The sequence below is a fragment of the Accipiter gentilis genome, chromosome 16 (assembly GCF_929443795.1).
Source record: "Accipiter gentilis chromosome 16, bAccGen1.1, whole genome shotgun sequence".
NCBI lineage: Eukaryota > Metazoa > Chordata > Aves > Accipitriformes > Accipitridae > Astur > Astur gentilis.
The window spans coordinates 13351207-13370587 of NC_064895.1; the positions used below are offsets into that span (position 1 = coordinate 13351207).

General features: G+C 41.5%; 1 protein-coding gene across 1 annotated transcript; it reads left to right on the plus strand.

Annotated features, from left to right (window-relative positions):
• The first annotated feature begins 1311 nt into the window (after window positions 1-1311).
• ID2 (inhibitor of DNA binding 2) lies at window positions 1312-3423 on the plus strand. Its single transcript, XM_049818566.1, has 3 exons — window positions 1312-1784; window positions 2064-2128; window positions 2802-3423. The coding sequence occupies exons 1-2, from the start codon at window positions 1437-1439 to the stop codon at window positions 2118-2120; spliced, it is 405 nt and encodes a 134-aa protein (XP_049674523.1). The 5' UTR covers window positions 1312-1436; the 3' UTR covers window positions 2121-2128; window positions 2802-3423.
• The last annotated feature ends 15958 nt before the right edge of the window (window positions 3424-19381 follow it).

Below are 19381 nucleotides of genomic sequence, written 5' to 3' on the forward strand. Positions count from 1 at the left end.
ATTTTTGCTTGCAGTGAACACTAACATACTTTAAGCATCCAGGTGATTGTTACAGAATCGCTGCGTTTTGTGTCGAATTCCATTTATATTAATTGTATATGTGTGTCCACGCATTCCTAAGTTTAACTTTCCTCAGGTAGTATGTGAAAAGATGGGTGGAAGCTATGTCGGTATGTTATTCAGCCGTCAGTACGAGCAAAATACAGAAAAATACACTGGAACCGAACTTAAAAAAAAAAAAAAAAAAAGCCACTTCTCCAGCTAAACTAGAAAAAAAGCCCAACTTTTAAATCTGGAATGTTTTCTTGAAGATGTTTCATTGGCTGCAACCAAGAGCTGCAAAAAGTACAGCGTGCAGGAAGTATTTGCATTTGTCACCAGAAACAACCTATGCATAATTAATGAAGTACCGTGTCACAAGCACTGAAAGGGTGCAGATGAGCAGCCTTTCAAGGGTAATGCATGTAAATGCACTTCCAATATGCACATTTGCTTAATGATTCCAATTAATAGCATCATCTAAAATAGCCCTGTCCTCTCGAAGCGGGCAGCTAAGAGCGGCGCCTGCCTCCGTCAGGACTCTCGGCGTCCTGTTCTCCTCGGGGTAGAAAGTTGCGGTTGGTTTTACAGGTTTATTTCTCTCTACTCGTAATGCTTACACCTCCCGCTTACATCTGCAGCCCGCAGCGCTCCGCTGCTGACCCGACCGCTGCGTTACGCTGCCGCGCTTTAAATGGGCGCAAGCAGCAGCCTCTCCGAGCTCTAATTCACGGCGACTTTCGGGGAGGCTCAGCCCCTGCCAGCCCCTCGCTGCGAGCGTTCGCTATTCGAACCGGCGCCCCTCGCTCCGGCACCGCCAGCCCTCACAGCCGCGGCGCGGGCACCCCCGCCTCAGCGCCGGTCCCGGCGCCCCCCGTGCCCTGACAGGGATGGGAACGGCGCGGAGGTGGGGGGGCGAACAGACAACGACACCCGCCGCCCTAGATGGGTGGGAAGCGAGGGCGGGAGGGCCGCGAGGGCGCTCCGCTCTGCTCCCCTCCCCGCACAGCGCTGCTCGCCCCGCAGGGCCACCGACCCCACGCCTTTGTGGCAGGCCGGGCGCCAGCGGGCCAGCCGCGCACTATTTACTCCCTCAGCTGTGCGGCGCGGCCCCGCCCCCTCCCGGGATTGGCTCTCTAGGCGGAAGGCCCGCACAGCCCCCGCGCTGCCCGCCTCGCCAGTGAGGGCGCCCCGGGGTGATGGACGTGCCGGCGGCCGCCAATGGCAGCAAGCGCGGGCTGGGCTCGGCGGCGGTGGTATAAGAGGAGGCCGCGCAGCCCCGCGCCTCAGTGTGAGCTCCGGTAGCGCCTAGAGCGGGAGGGCAGCGGCAGCGCTCCGCAGGCTTCCCCACCGACCGACGAACCGAGCGTCCGCGGGAGCCCCTCTCTCCTTGCAGCATGAAAGCCTTCAGCCCGGTGCGGTCCGTCAGGAAAAACGGCCTCTCGGAGCACAACCTGGGCATCTCCCGGAGCAAAACCCCCGTGGATGACCCCATGAGCCTGCTGTACAATATGAATGACTGCTACTCCAAGCTGAAGGAGCTGGTGCCCAGCATCCCGCAGAACAAGAAAGTGAGCAAGATGGAAATCCTGCAGCACGTTATCGACTACATCCTGGACCTGCAAATCGCCTTGGACTCGCACCCCACCATCGTCAGCCTCCACCACCAGAGACCCGGGCAAAACCCTTCCTCCAGAACTCCTCTGACCACCCTCAACACAGACATCAGCATCCTCTCGCTACAGGTAAACGCCTTCCCCCGAGCCCCCCGGCTCTCCGCTGACCCAGATAGGGGACTTCTTTAAGTCGGTGGCAAAAGCGCCTTCGGTGCGGAGCGCGGCGGTCACTGAGGGGACGGGGCTAGGCGACACAGCCGCCACCGCCCCCCCCCCACCCCCCCCTCCCTCCCGCTGGGGTCTGTGGGCAGACGTGCTGTGGGTGAGGCGCTCCGTGACCCAGGACAGTTTTCTCCTGCTTCCCCGAGTGGTCGGGCACCTCACCCTTGTGTTGTTTTCTCCTCGCAGGCGTCCGAGTTCCCCTCAGAGCTCATGTCAAGCGACAGCAAAGCACTTTGTGGCTGAATAAAACGGTGAGTTGCAGTGCATCTCGCTTCTAAACTTCAGGTAAAAAAAGTGCCTCCCTGGGGAATGGGAGGTGTGACGGTTATTTCTAAAAATCGGTCCTAAAAGTGGATGGGGAGATGCCTTTATAATCAGTAAGAAATTAGACTGGGTCTGGCAATCCAGAGTAGATTTTTGTTGCTAAGGTTCATTAAGCAGCACAGGCTGCTCTTGATACTACTCGCAGCTTAATGCAAATTCTCTCGTTATCTGTTCTTGGAGTCTTAACTTCCTGGGCCAAACCGACTGATTAAGTTGGGAATCTTGGCACAATTCCTTAAATTATGTGATGTGGGATTGTCTGTGCTATCAGTTAAGTAAGTGACTGCTTTTAATCAAATAATTGCTGTAAGAGGCAGACTGGCGCCTCTGAGCAGTACATTTACAGAGATCTAAATAGAGATTGGGCTGAGAAGCCTCTTTCTACCCTCTCCCTTGAGTGTATGTTATTTTAATGTTCAATTTGCGCTCTTGAGAGGGAGTGTGTGAGCGTGTATGTGTTGCATCTGGACGCCAGGGTTTGCCCAATCTCTGAGTGTTTGGTTAAATGTTCAAACTGTGGCTTCCTCTCTGGCGCCAGTCTGTCCGGATCTCTGCCCTGTTAGCATTCTCCTAAATATGCCTCTTTTCAATCTCTTGCAGGTGTTCCACTGATGAGATTTTTTTTTTTGCACAAGAATGTCTACAGGATTTTTTTTGAGGTGCTGAATTTATTTTTCAGCTGTATCTAGAGGGGAAAATCCACATCTAACTAAAAGGACCTTTTAAAATTAATAAAAAAAAAAATCAAGATTGATCTTTATCCCCCACCCCATTCTTCAACTTGGACTGAACCTAGTTATTTATGAAGAGACTCTTAAATACCCTTTCCCTAGTTGGAAGGCTTCCTTTATATACTATTCCCAACGTGGGGAGCGAAACAAAAATCTCAGAAGGAGTTGCCCATTTTAAAGCAGACTTTGCCTTTTTTTCCAAAGGTGGAGCGTGAGTACCAGAAGGATCGAGTGTTCAGTTTTTTAGGAAAGTCTGTGGTCAGAAATTACCTTTTTGACCTAGGACTGAATGCTGTGTATATATTTATATATAAATATATATATGAGTGAAACCTTGTGAACTCTTTAATTAGAGTTTTCTTGTATAGTGGCAGAAATACACATTTCTGCAAAAAGTGTAATGATGTACTTAATCATGCTAAACTTTTTATAAAAGTTTAGTTGTAAACTTAACCCTTTTTATACAAAATAAATCAAGTGTGTTTATTGAACTGATTGCTTGCTGTATTCTTTGGGGACCAACTGTTTGCTGGCTTTGATTTGTGCTGTGTTTTGGGATTTTTTTAAATACTTATATACATTCTGTTATGACTTTACCAAGTAAAAATTCCAATATGTAGAGAATATAAAGAATAAAATTACCTGAAGTGAATAATAATTCTTGTAACTTGGAAAAATCTTATTTGAGTGTATATTCTAAACTTTTAAGTGATCTGCCTGTAAACAGTGTGAAAGGAACTAGAAAAGGAATTTATTACAGGGGTGATGCTATTGACAAAGTGTTTGGAAACATACAAAAGCAGTTAATCCTGAGATTCATTCCCATGGAGTATTATTGCCTTTTTTTGTCCCCTCACACCCCTATGGATGATTCAGTAGTAATGGCCCAGATCTGTTAATTTGTATTTAGAATAATCACTCAGAATTAAGGGTTGTGGGTGGTTATTGGTCCCCCAACTATTAAATTTCTCTAGAAAGCCTTTGAATGTGAGAGTTGGTGATGCGTTAACATGGGATCTAAGAATGATGAAGTGACTGTTGCCTTTCCACACTGGAATTTTCATGCTTCCATGCAATATTTCAATGAAATGAGGTTTCTAATCAGTTGCAGCAGCTTCTCTGTGTGACTAAGATACTGAGAATTGCGCTAAATCGCTGTTGTGTTACTGATTAAACTTTGGCTGCTCCTAAAGGGACTCTTTCTCCATAAGAATTAAATTAAGTTTCAAAATTTTTTTAGGAGTCTAAAGTCCTGAAAGCCAGTAACAGTTTATTTTTTCTTTCTCTTTTGCCCTCAGAAGCTAGCCCCTATCCCTTACTTATTCAAGGGACACTTGCTGTACCCTAGGAATCTACTGTAACTATTCACAAGATCTGTTTAGTTGGCATAAACCAGTGGATGCATGAACTGTGCCTTATCAGATGACATTCTAATTTAAGCTCACTTATAAACTTGCCTGAAATGGGAAGTTAAGTTTTGAGTCCTACATATGAATTGAAGAGAATCACTTTCAATAAGAATGAAGGAAACTTAACTGATGCTTTGGGTAAGTACAGCTCTCTGGTAGGCACTAAGCTTTGGGCCTGAGGGAGCATGTTTCAGGTTTCTGTGCTCTGGGGACTCCCAGAGTGAAAGGCAGGAGCCTCACCTGGGGCCAGTAACACTTTCACCGGCAAACAGGTGGGCAGGTGGTGCTCTGGGGCAGCAGCAGCTGCCTTTCCTTGCCCTTGACACCAAATCCATTCATGTAGGCTCGGAGAAAGCCAGCTCTGAGCTCTTAATACAGAAGCTGCCCTGCCCAAGCAGAAGCACACCCTCTCAGAGGATCAGTGCAATCAGAAGACAAGAAGGGTTAGCAAAAGCTGGGATGGGGAGGGGCGGGGGGGGGACACGCAGGACAGAGCTGATCTACTGATTCTCACCATGCCCCCCCCCAGCGCAGCAGAGATTAAGGAAATCTCTCCGTGCAGCACACGCTGGCTGTGCCCCCTGTGGCCAAACCTCGCTACTGTCTCAACACCCAGTTCGTTCCAGCTTCGTGCCATGAACGTTTAACCCTGACAGCCCAGTAGTAGAATATTTCATCACTGCAAATCGGCGTGCTTCAGTCCCTAAAATACTCCTTTTCGTGTATATTTTGCATAATTCTGAACACTAGCAGATTTGGGGTTTTAATCACAGTATTGAGATCTTCATGCTTCTAAAGCAGTAACAATCTAATGTAATTGCCACCCCATTTCTCCCTCAAAACTAATTTTTCACCCTATTGTTCATTTTAGGGTGAGACCAAAGTAAGCGTCATTTCAAACACGCATTTCAGTTTATGAAACTAAAGAGCTGCAACAGTCTGATCATTGTAATTATTTTAAGATCAACCCCCTTAGAAACTAAGGTGTTTGCACTTTGATATTTTTAAGCTACAGAATGTAGAATAACACACTTGTAGAATGAAACCAATTCCCTTATCACGCATAGCCAAAAGAGAAATTCACAATTTACAAGGCGCGGGGAGCTGAGCAGGAAAACAAACGAACAAACATGTTTTTAAAAATGTAAATTAAGAAAGGAAAAAAATTTTCCTCTTTCAGGATTAACTAATTCATCATCTCAACAATGCATTCCTATGACCAGAACTAGGGGCTTAAGATAGGTGCTCTACTCAGAGATTACTTTCTACTCAAGAGACTCTTTGGTTTTGTTCTTAAGATTTTGTCATTCAAAGATAAACAGCAAGGTCAAAGCTGAGTGCCCAAAGCCTTTACATTAATTTTTGAGGTTTCCTTGAAGATGTGGGATTTCTTTGTTCTATAGCATTGTCATTGTCTCTCCAGAATACATTAGAGAAATCTGTGAAATTTTCACCACTTTCCCTGGCCCATTTACTCTGTCCCTGAACACGCTTATTGCCAACAGCCCTGTTAACTGATTAGTTGAACACAGTAGGTCGAGGGGACCCATAATCAACTACGGGATAGCAAAATAATTTTGGCAACGATCATATTTAAACACTGTAAAAACTTTTTGAGCAGGCGGTGCATGAAAGTTGCAAATGCACCTATAGACACTTCCCCATGGGGAAGGGAAAAAAAAAGGGATCCAACACGAGACTGAAGAGGACTCTCCCCTCTAGATGAGAGGTTTCCAAACCTGGCTTCGCTTGTGTATTGCCATTAACACCACACGGACCAGCCTGTGCCATGAATGTGCACTGAAATGTCTCGGTTGGATTTTCAGGGAACGTCTTTGTATTATAAAGCACGCAATGCACTGCTGGTGATACGTATTACAGCAGTTCAGAAATGGTCCGTCTCACATGCATGGGTGGTAGGAGTCCCCTGGGTCTATCGCCAGGTAAGGGAAACGCAGAAAGCAGGCGGCTGGGTTTTGTTTCCCCTCCCTTGGGAAAACAGCATCGTGTCTATCGCACCAAAGAATATTCATAAGCCACTTGAGGGACGAGTGCCAATGTTTTGAGAAAAACGCGACCGAGAAGGCCGACTCGGTACCTGGGAGCTGCCTGCTTTCGGGCGGGTGCCCCGGGCGGGAGGATGGAGGGCCACTGCCACCCTCTGGTCCGGGCGCAGAAAGCAGGAGCCGCTCGGGCGCGTCGCACCGCGCTCGGCTGCGCTTCGCAGGGACGGGGCAGGGCAGGACAGGACCGGCTTTTCAGCTGCTCGGTGCTTGTTCGCTTCAGCGGTAACGATCGGAGCACTCGTCTTCCACGGATTCCGTAAAATCGCATTTTATAGCTGCATCTGGGAAACGATGTTTCAGCTACTTCAGCTCTGCTAGCTGGGGATTTCCCTCCGAAGAAGCAAAGTGGTTCGTCAAAGTCTGAAGAAAGAGTTGCATTAAAACAATAAATACTTTGCTTGTACCGTTATGGGGAAAGCACCGTTTGATTAGCACTAGAGTTTGTATTTGACTCTGGAAAACAAAACACAGTCTCTAAACAATCTTGTACGTGCTAAGGATTCTCCTATGCAACAGTTTCCAGAGTGGCTCAACTCATGCAATGTGGAAAAGATGTAAAATAATTTACTAATGAGAAATACTGCATTTCTGAGTAAGCATCTCTTCCTGCCTACCACTGTCCTCGCTTACTTACATGCAACAAGAAATGATTTACACAGCTTTTACTGGAAGCTGTAAGGAAGAGGGGTAACAGAATGCAACTGTTGCCTGACAAAAGATGGAGTAAACTACATGAACGCTGGTACCAAACTTTGTTCAGAAAAAGGTTCTCACAAATGTACTCTTTAAAACTACTATTTTGCAAAAGGATCAGTATTTTCTGATTCTACAGATAAATGAAAATGTGTGATCTTTGAAATCCCATTTCTTTTATCCACATTACCATTTCCCTCTCTAGGACAGCCATCCAAGTTATCATAATTCTGAAGTGTAAGAGCCAAATGCAAACACTATTTCAACAAAACAAAGCTTATATTGCACAGCAATAGACACTGATTGTGTGAGCCACTTGCTAAAGTAAATTGAAGGAGGAAACAGAAGAAGAAACAAACAAATGCAATTACTTTTGGAGTCAATCATACTGAGAGGAATTCATATTTCAGTTGGTTGCTTGCCTTTAAAAACATTAAAAATGAGGGGACACAGGGCAAAGACTGTAAATAGGGCCAAAAAAAAGAAAAATTAATTACATAGAAAGTGCTGCAGTGGACTTACTGCTGCTAGCTGCCCTAGAAGATAGCCCTTTACTTGCTGTCTATCCTCACAAGAACATGATGAATAGACAATACGACATTAAATGAAGTTACAGGACCTATCCAGATTTGAAACAATTAAACTAACTATATTACTTGCCAAAAAGAGTACATCGTTATAATTTCCAGTAAATATCCCCACAAATTACACCATGTCTGTGGTGAACAGTTTTATGAAAAGATCAGGTATTTCCACTTAAGAGCTGGCTCAAGCTCTTAGTTTTAAGTTTTACTACTGATGGCAGAACTTCAAAAGCTCACAGAAAGCTTTTTTTTTTTTTTTTTTTTTTTTTAAACAGGACTGGACTGTAAATCTGTTGAATTTCTCTTTCATTTGGAAGTGAACAAATTATTTTGATACTTACCATCTTGCATTTGAACAGACACAGAACCAGCAGTATTGCCTCACTGAAGCCCACCTCATGCAGCCCTCTTGCTGACAGCTGCAGTAGCCGATGCCTAGGGAAGAGCCTAAGACCAGCATTAGGTGATACTTCCTCCACGTACTCTCAGCATCTCATGTCTCTGAGAACAGCCTTCCTGATATTTTTGGCACGTAGATTCACTTTATTGTACTGTTTGTTAATACAGAACTTGAAGATCCTGAGTTATACCTTTCATCTTATTTTCTTCTCATCCTGAGAAGAGTTGTAGTGCTCTGAAAGGGGGGGAAACAGGGCAGGAAGAAAAGGGGAGGACAGAGATAACGTAAGACTAAGTATCGCCCACATATAAGACTGGGCAAGATCAAAGCAGCATATCTTGCCCTAAAAAAGCAGCGAGTTTGTGTTTTCAGTCTTACTCAATTTTCTTTCACCTGGAGAGCCCAGCCTCCAGCCTCCAGCCTCCAGCCCAGACCAACCACCTCACTCAAGCAGAAAGTTTCTTACACCCCACAGAACTGAGTTGGTTTCGCTACATCTGATACCAGCACCCCAGGGAAATGCAATGTACTAGACAACCTCTGGAAGTGTCGTTCAGCCATATTTTCTGTAAACCTCATGCTCATCCACAAGCTCTATGTGATCTTTTAGAAATTTGTGCAGTACTTAAAGAGAAGGAATGTGATTATTGTCTACTGAAACCAATGTAGGGAGCAGACAATACAGGAGAGCTTGTGCTCACAACAGATGCTGGTGCTGAGATTTCTGCTGTGTTCAGACCAGTAGCTTCATACCCAGCTGAAACATATTAATGCACCCTAGAAAAGACATAAACTCGTGCAGCATCAGAAAGGCACAGAGACTTACCTCATTCGAAATGGGAGAAAAAGTTACTCATGGACATTGTTATGCAGGACGTTAACTACGAGATGTGGAAGATGACAGAAGATACCTTTCTTGCATCTGTTAAGCATGGGAGAGATCTGCTCCCAGAGCAAGAGTATGCAAAAAAAAGACCAAGAGTATGAACATCTAAAAATTTTTTTAACTTCAGATTCAGTGTCAACAGGAGTTAATATACAGAAATAACATGATGGGAACGCTATTTCAGAAAAACTAGTTAAGCTACATTTCACAACTTCTTGGAAAAGTATTTCACTTGTGCTTTTGTATTTCTGCTCATAAATCTATGAAAAATCTGTGCCTCTACTAGGGGTTTGCTTTATTTAATTAAAAAGTTTGTGTAAAACACATTAAGTAAACCTCCCATTAGTACTTTTCGAAAGATCTAACCGTTAGAAGGCTGAGTAAATTACATGCCAAACCTATAAACTCAGTCTAGCTCTTGTTAAAAAGCTGGTTTACTGCACATAGATGTTTCCACCCAACAGATATGAAGTAAGGTGCTACACATGTGGACTCATGCTGTTTCCTAATCCTTACTTATTCCCATTTTGCTCAGATTATCCCATCATTGTTCTTACCACTCTTACAGAAAAAGTTGGAAGTGTTGGTTGGACCTCATTGTGTAAAAATTCACGGTACCTATAAAATTAAATTTCCAAATTCCACTGCAAATCTGATTCTTCAATCATTCAAAGATTTTAAGAGTTCCTTGGAGATTGAACTTTTTGACTGAATTTGATTTATGCACCTACCTAAGGATCTTTCTGTCCTTCCAATTTAAACCTAATTTAGAAAAAAAACCCATGCTTAGAGGGAAAAAAGCTTAACTGTTTAAAAGTTTGGACCTTTGTTATATAACTAAAACCTGTGTATATTATGTACATACCACATCCAACATGCAGTTAGCAGTTTATTGACAGCATGATGACAACTCTCATAATCTGAATATCTGAAACAGGTTGTCACTAATATGGAATGGTATGTTATTTTTTGGCAGTTTTGAGTACTTACTATTATTTTTATTACTATTTTAGGGGGCTCTGAGCTTGGCAATATTGTTCAAAAAGATAAAAGAAAGGTGGAAGAACAGGACTTGCCAGGGGAAAGGAAGCACTTACAGAGAGATATCCAAAGGCAGAAACATATACCTGGACTATGACAGACCTGGAAGAAAGCAGATTTCTGAGTTATGAGCCTAAAAATAACCGAATATTTTCAAGTGGAAAAAGAAACTCAGAGTGACAAAATGAAGTAAGTACTGTAGGATTTATTGGAGTTCTATGGGAAAATGTGAAGTGGCAACAACCTGTCATAAGACAATGGAAATGCGGCTAGACGTGGAAGAACAAGACAAGGGATACACAGCACAGAAAGAATGAGTGATATGGTACTTCTTCCCCCCCCTGAAGAAAATCACTGATTCTGCCAAGGGAAGGGAAGAAAAGCAGGTTTTATGCAAAGAATCACAGGTAATGAAAAAGTGGAAAATACAATGAATGAGACAAAGAATAACTGTCGAGCTAAGAAAGAGGCAGAAGAAAGTATTTTTGCAATGTAGAAAGTGAGTGCAGTCACAAATTCTACAAAAATCAGAGATGTTAGAACAAAGGTATGGAAAACTTACTCGTCCTGTGAACTAAGGAAGGGAATAGGCAGATTTATCCTCCAGCCTCACTGAAGAGTTTTAACAAGGAGCTAAGAAAACCCCTATTGTAATTCCACAGTATTTACAAACATAAAATGCTAGTTCCAGCTGGCCTTGAATCTCAGTCAGAATGTAAATGATTCTTTGTTTCCATTTTGTAGATTATTCACACTGAATAACCTGTAGAAGATAAACTGGGATTTTAGTCCTTGATTCTTATGCCTGCCATAACTGACCAAATTTAACATTTTTTTAAGGAAAAAGAAGATAATTACTTTTAAAAGTATTTCTTAAAAACTTCCTTTTGCAGGTTTATTTGCTAGGAAAATTATAAATGCATCATCTTCAGTAACTAAATTCCTGCCAAGCACACTGTAACAACAATATATTATCATAGGAAGCATGTAATTCACTTACAACAGGGAGAAGAAAAAATATGTCAACTTTGACAACTTATTTTTTTTAGGTTTTATAGTTGGGTTCATTGAATAGTGTTATTTCTGATGAAATCCTATGTATTTAGAACACCCATGACCCTATATATTTTTTCGGGGGTTTATCAGTAAAGATGTAAATAAATAAGTAATTAGGAGATTTTTTTTTTTCTTACACTGTTTAAATAAGGAAGAAAAAGTTGGGTTTTTTCCTTCAGATCTATATGCAGCAAAGGATAAAAAGGACTATTATTACATCAAAAATAACAGGCGAGATGAGCAGATGACAAAGAGCCAAGGAGGACTGACACTAAATCCAAGAGTTCTGTGATCTGAATTGCTCTATCAATCAGATCCACCAATGAAAGTCGTTCACTAAGAAACAGTAACAGCAGGTTCTTTCGATACACAATTTTCAGGTTTACAAAGGAAAACCAACTCTATAAATGCTATTTTGGGGGGCATTAATTCATGCAGCAACCCAAATGTTAGAGATGGAGTGGATGTGAAGATGCAGCATTTTTCCAAACCTGAAAAAGGATACATATGTAGTACAACTGGGAAGCATGACTGCAGTATGTGAAAATGAGCCTAAGCAAGCTTTCATCCTGTTAGGTTGGGTACCAACACCAGAGAAGACTGTCCAGTACAGACTTCAAGTATGAGACAGCCATGGAAAATACACAACGCTGTACTGACTTCTAAATCTTCACAACCTGACTGGCCTTGATGCTTCAGACAGCTTACCTGCATGAGCTGACCTAACACCATCAGACTACAGTATAGACATACCCCAAAGCAAATGCAGTAAGGCTTCAGTGGAGGTATACTTGGAACAATTACTTCACGTAATCAATTACTGGATATCTATCCTTATCTCTGAGACACTGTCACATTGAAATGTAGGAACTAAAGGTAAATATAAGGTAACTGTGTGGCAATTTGATTTGAGTCATAACAGAAGGTCTCAAAAAAGAACACTTGCAAAGATACCTTCAGATAGAGACGTCTCTTTAAGTAACTGAGTATTTCACCAACCAGGCATTTATAGACATTCTTCAATTTCCTGACGAGGAAAAAAAAAGCTTTATAAATGTAATCAATTTCAAGTTTTAAAAGTACTAGTTTACTATCTCTTAGTCTCTGAACTACTGCTGAAGTGTATTTTTAAGTTTTTTGATCAACTGATGGCTTCCACACGTTTCTTAAGCACTTAATTACAAGTCAAGAAAGAAAGTCGATTTCATTTGATGCCTATAAAGTTGGTGAATGATTTAAGGTGTCCATGAAAACACTTGAAAGCTATAAACATTTCTTGCCTTTCCTTCAAAGTTCTGGTGTTTAAGCAGCTCAAAGAAGTAATTTATCAGCTGTTGAAGGTGATGAAACAGGGCTTCACTGATGTGGGGGAAAATAACGATCTCGTGGTTAGGACTTTGAACAGGGAGTTATGAGACACAACTCTTAGTCCCAATTTCCCACGGACTTTGTACATGACCTCTGCAAGTAATTTCACTCCTTGTTTCTATGCATCTGTAAAAATGGGAAATTCAGTTCTCTCTCTCAGGAATTGTTATGAACAAGCATGTCCAAAACAGTATGATACTGGGCTAGCTTTGTAATACTAAACAATGGCAACAACATTCTTGGGCATTAAACTTGGTCATTTATGACGTGAAATTGTACCTGCCACATGCTCAAACAATTGCCAAATGACTTGGGAGTTACATTGCCTAGAAGGCCTCCCAGACTAAGCACTGTTTTTAGTATTATGTTTTAAAGAGCATATCTGTATCAGTAGGAGAGATTCCATTGCAATAGGCCAAACAATGATCATTTTCCTGTTGGAAGTGTTAATGTAGATTCAAGCCCTAGTTTTGCTTACGTTACTAAGTAAAAAAGAGCCAGGGAAAAAGCACAAGCGCTGGGCACCCACAGATCTCTGTGTAAGGAAAAAGCCACTTCTTTGGGCCTGAATATAAATCAGGTAACATGATTTTATGTAGATTACATTTTGCTTAAACACGCATGTTAGATACACATTCTCTCTCCTTTCTTACCATCCTATAATAGCATAAAGATGATTTAAATTTAGCAGACCCTTGAGGAATTGAACAACATAAACAGTGAAAAGAGAGACAATTAAACAAGAACCTGAATGATACTGTGACAAAGGACAGACAGCGCATTGAAGTGCAAAATTCTGTAAGAAGTTAAAAAGAAACAGCAGACCATTTTACTTGGATTCTTCCAAGATGCATACATTTAAATATTGATGTTAATAACATTGTAACATGGAAGCAAAAACCCAACATGAAGATAGGCGGGGTCTAAAGTCATTGTGCAAAATAAAAGAATAACGCTTGTGACTGGAAGCCTGGCTGTCAAGGGCATGAACAAGAACCTATTAATCCGATAAGCCAAATATACTGGTTTGCTCCTCTGTTTGAGCTGGCATCCACTGTACCCCATACAACTGGAATGGTCTGGGGTTTCCCATTACTGTTGCCACTACCTCTTTGCCTCCAACCAGCTTTGTGTCCCCTGGCACTTTCTATTTCACAGTATAGATTTGAAGTGTGCCCTTTTGCATTTGAACTTCTATTTCCGCTCCTCTGAGGGGGAATTTTGCAACTCTTGCTCTTTCACAGGTATTTACACCCAGGCCTACTCCATCAGTGAATTTTGCAGGAAAATAAATGGTTTGGCACATGCTGTTTTTCCTTTGGGAGTCCCATTGGTGGTGAATGAAGTGACAACTGCTGCTTGAAACAAATTCCTGTGCATTTTGCTATGTAAAACTATGTCATCTTATGATTCTTCTCATTCACTTACATTATTCTCAGGCACTCCCAGTGAATGAAATTCCACAACTTCCCTATGTAACACTGATATTACTTTATTAGAAAGTTTTTATTTTCAGAATATCAGGGTTTTTTCTATCACAAATTAGAAGCTGATTACTTTGTGTTCCACTGATGGAGCTTCTTATAATCTTTCTGTAACAGTATTTTACATATCAATAAATTATGTCCATTCAGCCTTCCTTCTTTTAAACTCAACAAATCCAACTCTTTCAATAATACATATCTTTAAGTCGTGTTTCTAAACGTTTTTGCCATTCTCCTCCAGTTGCTTATTAAAGGTGCTCAGGTCTGGACACAGTACACCTTCAGCAGCAGGGCATACCTCCCCTGGATTGTATGCTACTCCTATTAATACACCCCTCAGAGATTTCCTTTTCTTCCCTCTACCTTCAACAGTATCACTTACCTTGTCAGCTTAGTACTGGTTTACTAGCCACCCTAAAACCCCATCGCCTTCTGCAGTATTTCAGTGGGTTATACTCCATTTTATGTTTGTGCATTTGATTTCGCCTTCCTAACTGCAATGCTTTATACTTGCCTTTACTGAATGACATCATGTTAATTTACAGTCCTCTATGTATCAAGTAATTCTGTCCTTTGGGATAAGGCAGGTTCAGACAAGAGTAAGCTTTGAAATTCCACCAATAAGGTTGCTAATAAAAACTACTGAAGAAAAATGGACCAGACAGACCCCCATGTGACCCTACTTTGACATGAAATAATTGATAATCACTCCAAGTCTACTTTTTCAAGAAGTCTGCTTTCACTTCATTATGTGATTCACTTAAGCTTCAATAAAAGTCTTACTGAAGTCAAACATATCACATCTACTGTATCCATCTTCTGCAGGCCAGTTACTCAGCCAAAGGAGGAAATTCAAGCAATTTGATAAGGGTCTTTCCTGAAAACTCCATATTGACTTTCATACTTGAAGTTTAAACACCTGATGAATAATAAAAGCTTGAGGAATAAAGTTCTTGCGGATATCAAAGTAAAGATGACTTGTAATTACCCAGGCCCTCCCTTTTTCCCCTAAATATGGTTCCAGGTAGTCCTCTCCTATCTTCTAATAGCCAATATCTCCATGATACAGCTGTCTCTCCTTTTCTCCAAGAAAACTGATCATGGTCTTATAGATTGTTTTGACTGGATCCTTAGCTTCAACAGGAAGCAGAGCTAGGCCATACTGATGTGAGCCAGTCATTGAAAGAAAACCAAATACACTTACATTAGAATCATATAATGGTTTGGGTTGGAAGGGACCTTAAATATCATCTAGTTCCAACCTTCCTGCCATGGGCAGGGACACCTTCCACTCCATCAGGTTGCTCAAAGTCCCATCCAACCTGGCTTTGAACACTTCCAGGGATGGGGCAGCCACAACCTCTCTGGGCAACCTGTTCCAGTGCCTCACCACCCTCACAGTAAAGAATTCTTCCTTACATCTAATCTAAATCTACCCTCTTTCAGTTTAGAACTGTTACACCCTTGTCCTCTCACTACATGCCCTTGTAAAAAGTCCCTCTCTGGCTTTCTTGTAGGCCCCCTTTAGGTACTGGAAGGCTACTATAAGGTCTCCCTGGAGCCTTCTCTTCTCCAGGCTGAACAACCCCAACTCTCTCAGCCTGTCTTCACAGGAGAGGTGCTCCAGCCCTCTGATCATCTTCGTGTCCCTCCTCTGGACCCACTCCAACAGGTCCATGTCCTTCTTATGTTGGGGGCCCCAGAGCTAAATGCAGTATTCCAGCTGGGGTCTCATGAGAGCAGAGTAGAGGGGCAGAATCACCTCTCTTGACCTCCTGGTTACGCTTCTTTTGATGCAGCCCAGAACGCGATTGGCTTCCTCGGCTGTGAGTGCACATTGCTGGCTCATATTCAGTTTTTCATCCAGTAATACCCCCAAGTCCTTCTTCAAGTCCTCATACCAAGACTGACAGATCAATCTTACAAGCTTAGTGTAAGATAAGATACCTCCTAGATACCTGTGTGATGGCATAACTCTTGCTGAATCTCTGCTCAGTCTGTTGGCTCTGCTTTAAGGAGAGAAGAGCTTGACAACTATCTACAGTGGAGACTCTCCTCAAGGGTTGCCGGAGTTGTGATGAAGTGTGCTACTATGACTGAGCTGGTTCCACTGTAGACATGTCATGTATCATTATTCTGTTTAGCAGCCTTTTCAGATAGCTTTGCTCAGCTATTAACATGATCCTGATTTGACCCTGTGAAGATAAAAACACCCCCTTCTTAACATCAAGGTCATGGAAGAATGGCCTAGGTATGGAAGGATACATGAAAATTGCATTCCCTAGTTAAAACAGAATCACTTGGGAAGACGGGAAGCTATAGGACTTCATGGATGCTTTATCCAAAAAAGTGGAAGTGGCAGAGGGAGTCCAGAGTATGGATTTCACCTGCTCTCCTGCACAACGTTACAACCTGAAAAGAAATGTGATCATGAATGGTACCGATGTAAACACCACCAAGGTTCTGTCTTGCAGTCCTAGTCCTGATCATTACCTGGTTTGTCCCCATTGGTCTTCTACACTGCAAACAATTTACTTAAACCTAGAGAACTTTCAAGAATACTGAATGAACATGTGTGGCTGGTGCACCAAGACAACTTTGCCAAGTGAATGTGGAGCAAACTATAGGATGGCTGAGCTTCTTTAGCTCCAACAGAAAGTCCAAAGACTAGACCTTCAGCCAAGAGAGAGAACAGACAGAAGGCTTTGTAGGTAACTCTCACAGAGCTCTTTATGCTCTTGATAAGGATCTCTCCAGTAGCATAGGAACATCAGTACTCTAACACTGACAGACATCCAGTACTCACATTGAAATAGGAAGGCTGAGTAGACTAGGATAGGTAAAGAATTTTTCATCTGATCAGAGACCAGAAAGAGATGTTATTTTGAGATTTGTTACTGACAGAGCAAAAAAATCCTGACAATGTGATATAAGAAATTCCACAAATGTGCATACTGCATTTCTGATCATAGACCTGGAAACATACTGGACAGGGATTAAGGTTAAGGACACTTTAGGAACAGAAAGCTCTGCTTCTTACATTAAAGACAAAAAAATATGTCTTGAAATAAATCAGGATATATATATATATATATATATATATATGCACACAAAATCAGGACAGAGAAATTAAGATTCTGTTCCTCAAGTCATCCACCACGTATTTAAAGCACTCAGAAGAGTAATGCGCAGAAGAATATGGTGCTTAACATATAAAAACCAAGGACTTCTGGATTGTGAGGAGTAGACCTTGTACCACACTATACATTGATAAATACATTACTTTGGTGTTGTCAGTTGTGACTTGAGCATGCCTTCTCTGAATGTGAACAAGAAATGCCCAGTACATGTTTCAGACATAAGTTTTGAGATACTGATGAGCAGAATTTCCTCCTCTTGAGTCTGAACATGTCTCTGAGAAATGATATGTTATGGTCTTGTAATGAAAATACATAGAAGGAGATATCTTTTTGCATAAAGTGGCTGAGTTTCACTATCATAGTCAGGGTTTTCTTAACTTCTGCAAGTATGCCATGGGATTATGCAGTTCACAGCTAGACCTCAGAATAGGTAGTGATAGATAGAAAAAAACCCCCAAACCAAAACACAAAAGCTTGAAGGTTGTTTTTCCAGGTATTACAGAAAGACTAGAAAGGAGCTTATGACGAGAGGAGGATGAGTGTCCAACTACTTTATCTAACTTTCTACAGCCTGAAATGAATTGTGAGGAGGAAAAACTCTGATAGGTTTCTTTCCTCCCTGCCCTCCCTTGAACTCCAGGGGCTATTTAAATACAGGTGATTTTTTTTTTTGTCTGTTGGCCCTTGAATTAAAAAAAAAAAAATTAAGAACCATAAAGTAGTTTATAGAACCTGAGCAAACTGGTCTTATAATATGTTTTTAGAAGCCAGTCATTCAGGCAAAGGAGTCCTAGTCCATCTCAGATGAACTATAATCACTGTTGGGTCTTTGCTAAAAGAGAACTAGTGCAAGCAAAAGTAATTTGCATTTTTTTCTGAAAGTCCAAATATTTTCAAGGACGAGAATGAAATAACAGTCTCTTTCCTATACTGGAAAATAATAGAAGTGGGACTACTTTCCTGAATTTGAATTTTAAGCATAAATGCCTTCTCTTGTAAATCTAGGATGAATCACCACTGTACATTCTGCTTGGAAGTAAAGTGTATGTACTGTAAATGTAGAAAAATTAGTTCTATGGGTCCCAGTATTGCAAAGAACCTATCAGGTGCTTAAAAAAATTACTGTACAGAGAGGCCTGAAAGTTGATGTGAAGACTGGACAAAGAAAAAAAATAAATATTGAACACTGTAGCTATGGACTACAAAATTAAAGACTCCAGTTCATATTAGCATATAAAAAGATGTGATGAAGCTGAGCTAGTCTGTCATCAGATGGAAGAGAGGCAGAAGGTAGCACAGATGGTGAAAACAGAGGAAATTATTCATGGTTCCTCATCACACCTTGAAAGGAACTACTGAAGAGATGATGTTGAAAATTAAGACCAGAAGGCATTCAGGAACAACAAAACCTCTAAGCCCTCCTTTATATTCCAAAGGTGTAAATATGTCCTGAGGTTAAATAGGCTTATGGTTTGAGGATTTGTCTTTTATAGAAAATTAAAAAATCAGCGTTTCTTTTTATCTTTCAGAGTAAAAATACCTGAACACCAAAGGTTGGCTCTCGAGTCTTTAAACAAATGTAGAACCTCATAAATCCTGGCATATTAGATCAACACCCATGAACATAAGTTTTCAAAGTTTGTCTTTCTTCAGATTACTTCAAAGCAAGAACTAAAATGTCCTGTACATTACGTTATTTGCAGTGCCATTCAGACCTGCAGCACCAAGCATAACTTAGAGAGGTCCATGAGGAAAATTAACCCTTCCTGAGTGCAGCCCTAAAGTTCTTCTAGAGTCTTGACAGACAACTTACAAAGCAGATGAGCTGACAACTGTGCTTACCTTATGAGCAAGCACTACCTGATTATTTATCAGGAAGAGTTGTAAGGAAACCAAGAAGCATATTTTTCCCCCACTAAATAAAGTCTGAAGGTTCTTTCCATTGGCAGATATAAACTAGTGCACTTTTTTTAGATGTGTCCATTACTACCCATAACAAAGACATCAGATAAAATGTATTTTAAAACCAGGTTTGTGGACTGTGGATATGTATATCCTGTGAATTTTCCAGGACATGAGGAAGAGGATGGAGAGATATGAAGAAGATTGATTGTAGAACCTAGACCCCACCTAGGCTGTAAAACCTTCCTAGGGTAAAAAAAACCAAACCCTGCCAAACAAAAAATCCCCATCCAAGCAAAAAACACCACCACCACCACAGTAGAACAGCATTTTCTGCCATTGTTGAAGTGGAAAAAATTGCAGTGTACAGCAGTTCTGAGGTTATGATGAAAAAGTTGAAGAGAAGTTAAGTCCAGTAAG

Bases quoted from the DNA above. Each gene is read 5' to 3' on its own strand.
- ID2 (XM_049818566.1), top strand. From the start codon at position 1,437: ATGAAAGCCTTCAGCCCGGTGCGGTCCGTCAGGAAAAACGGCCTCTCG. The intron at 1,785-2,063 runs GTAAACGCCTTC...TTCTCCTCGCAG, and splicing joins TCAGCATCCTCTCGCTACAG to GCGTCCGAGTTCCCCTCAGA.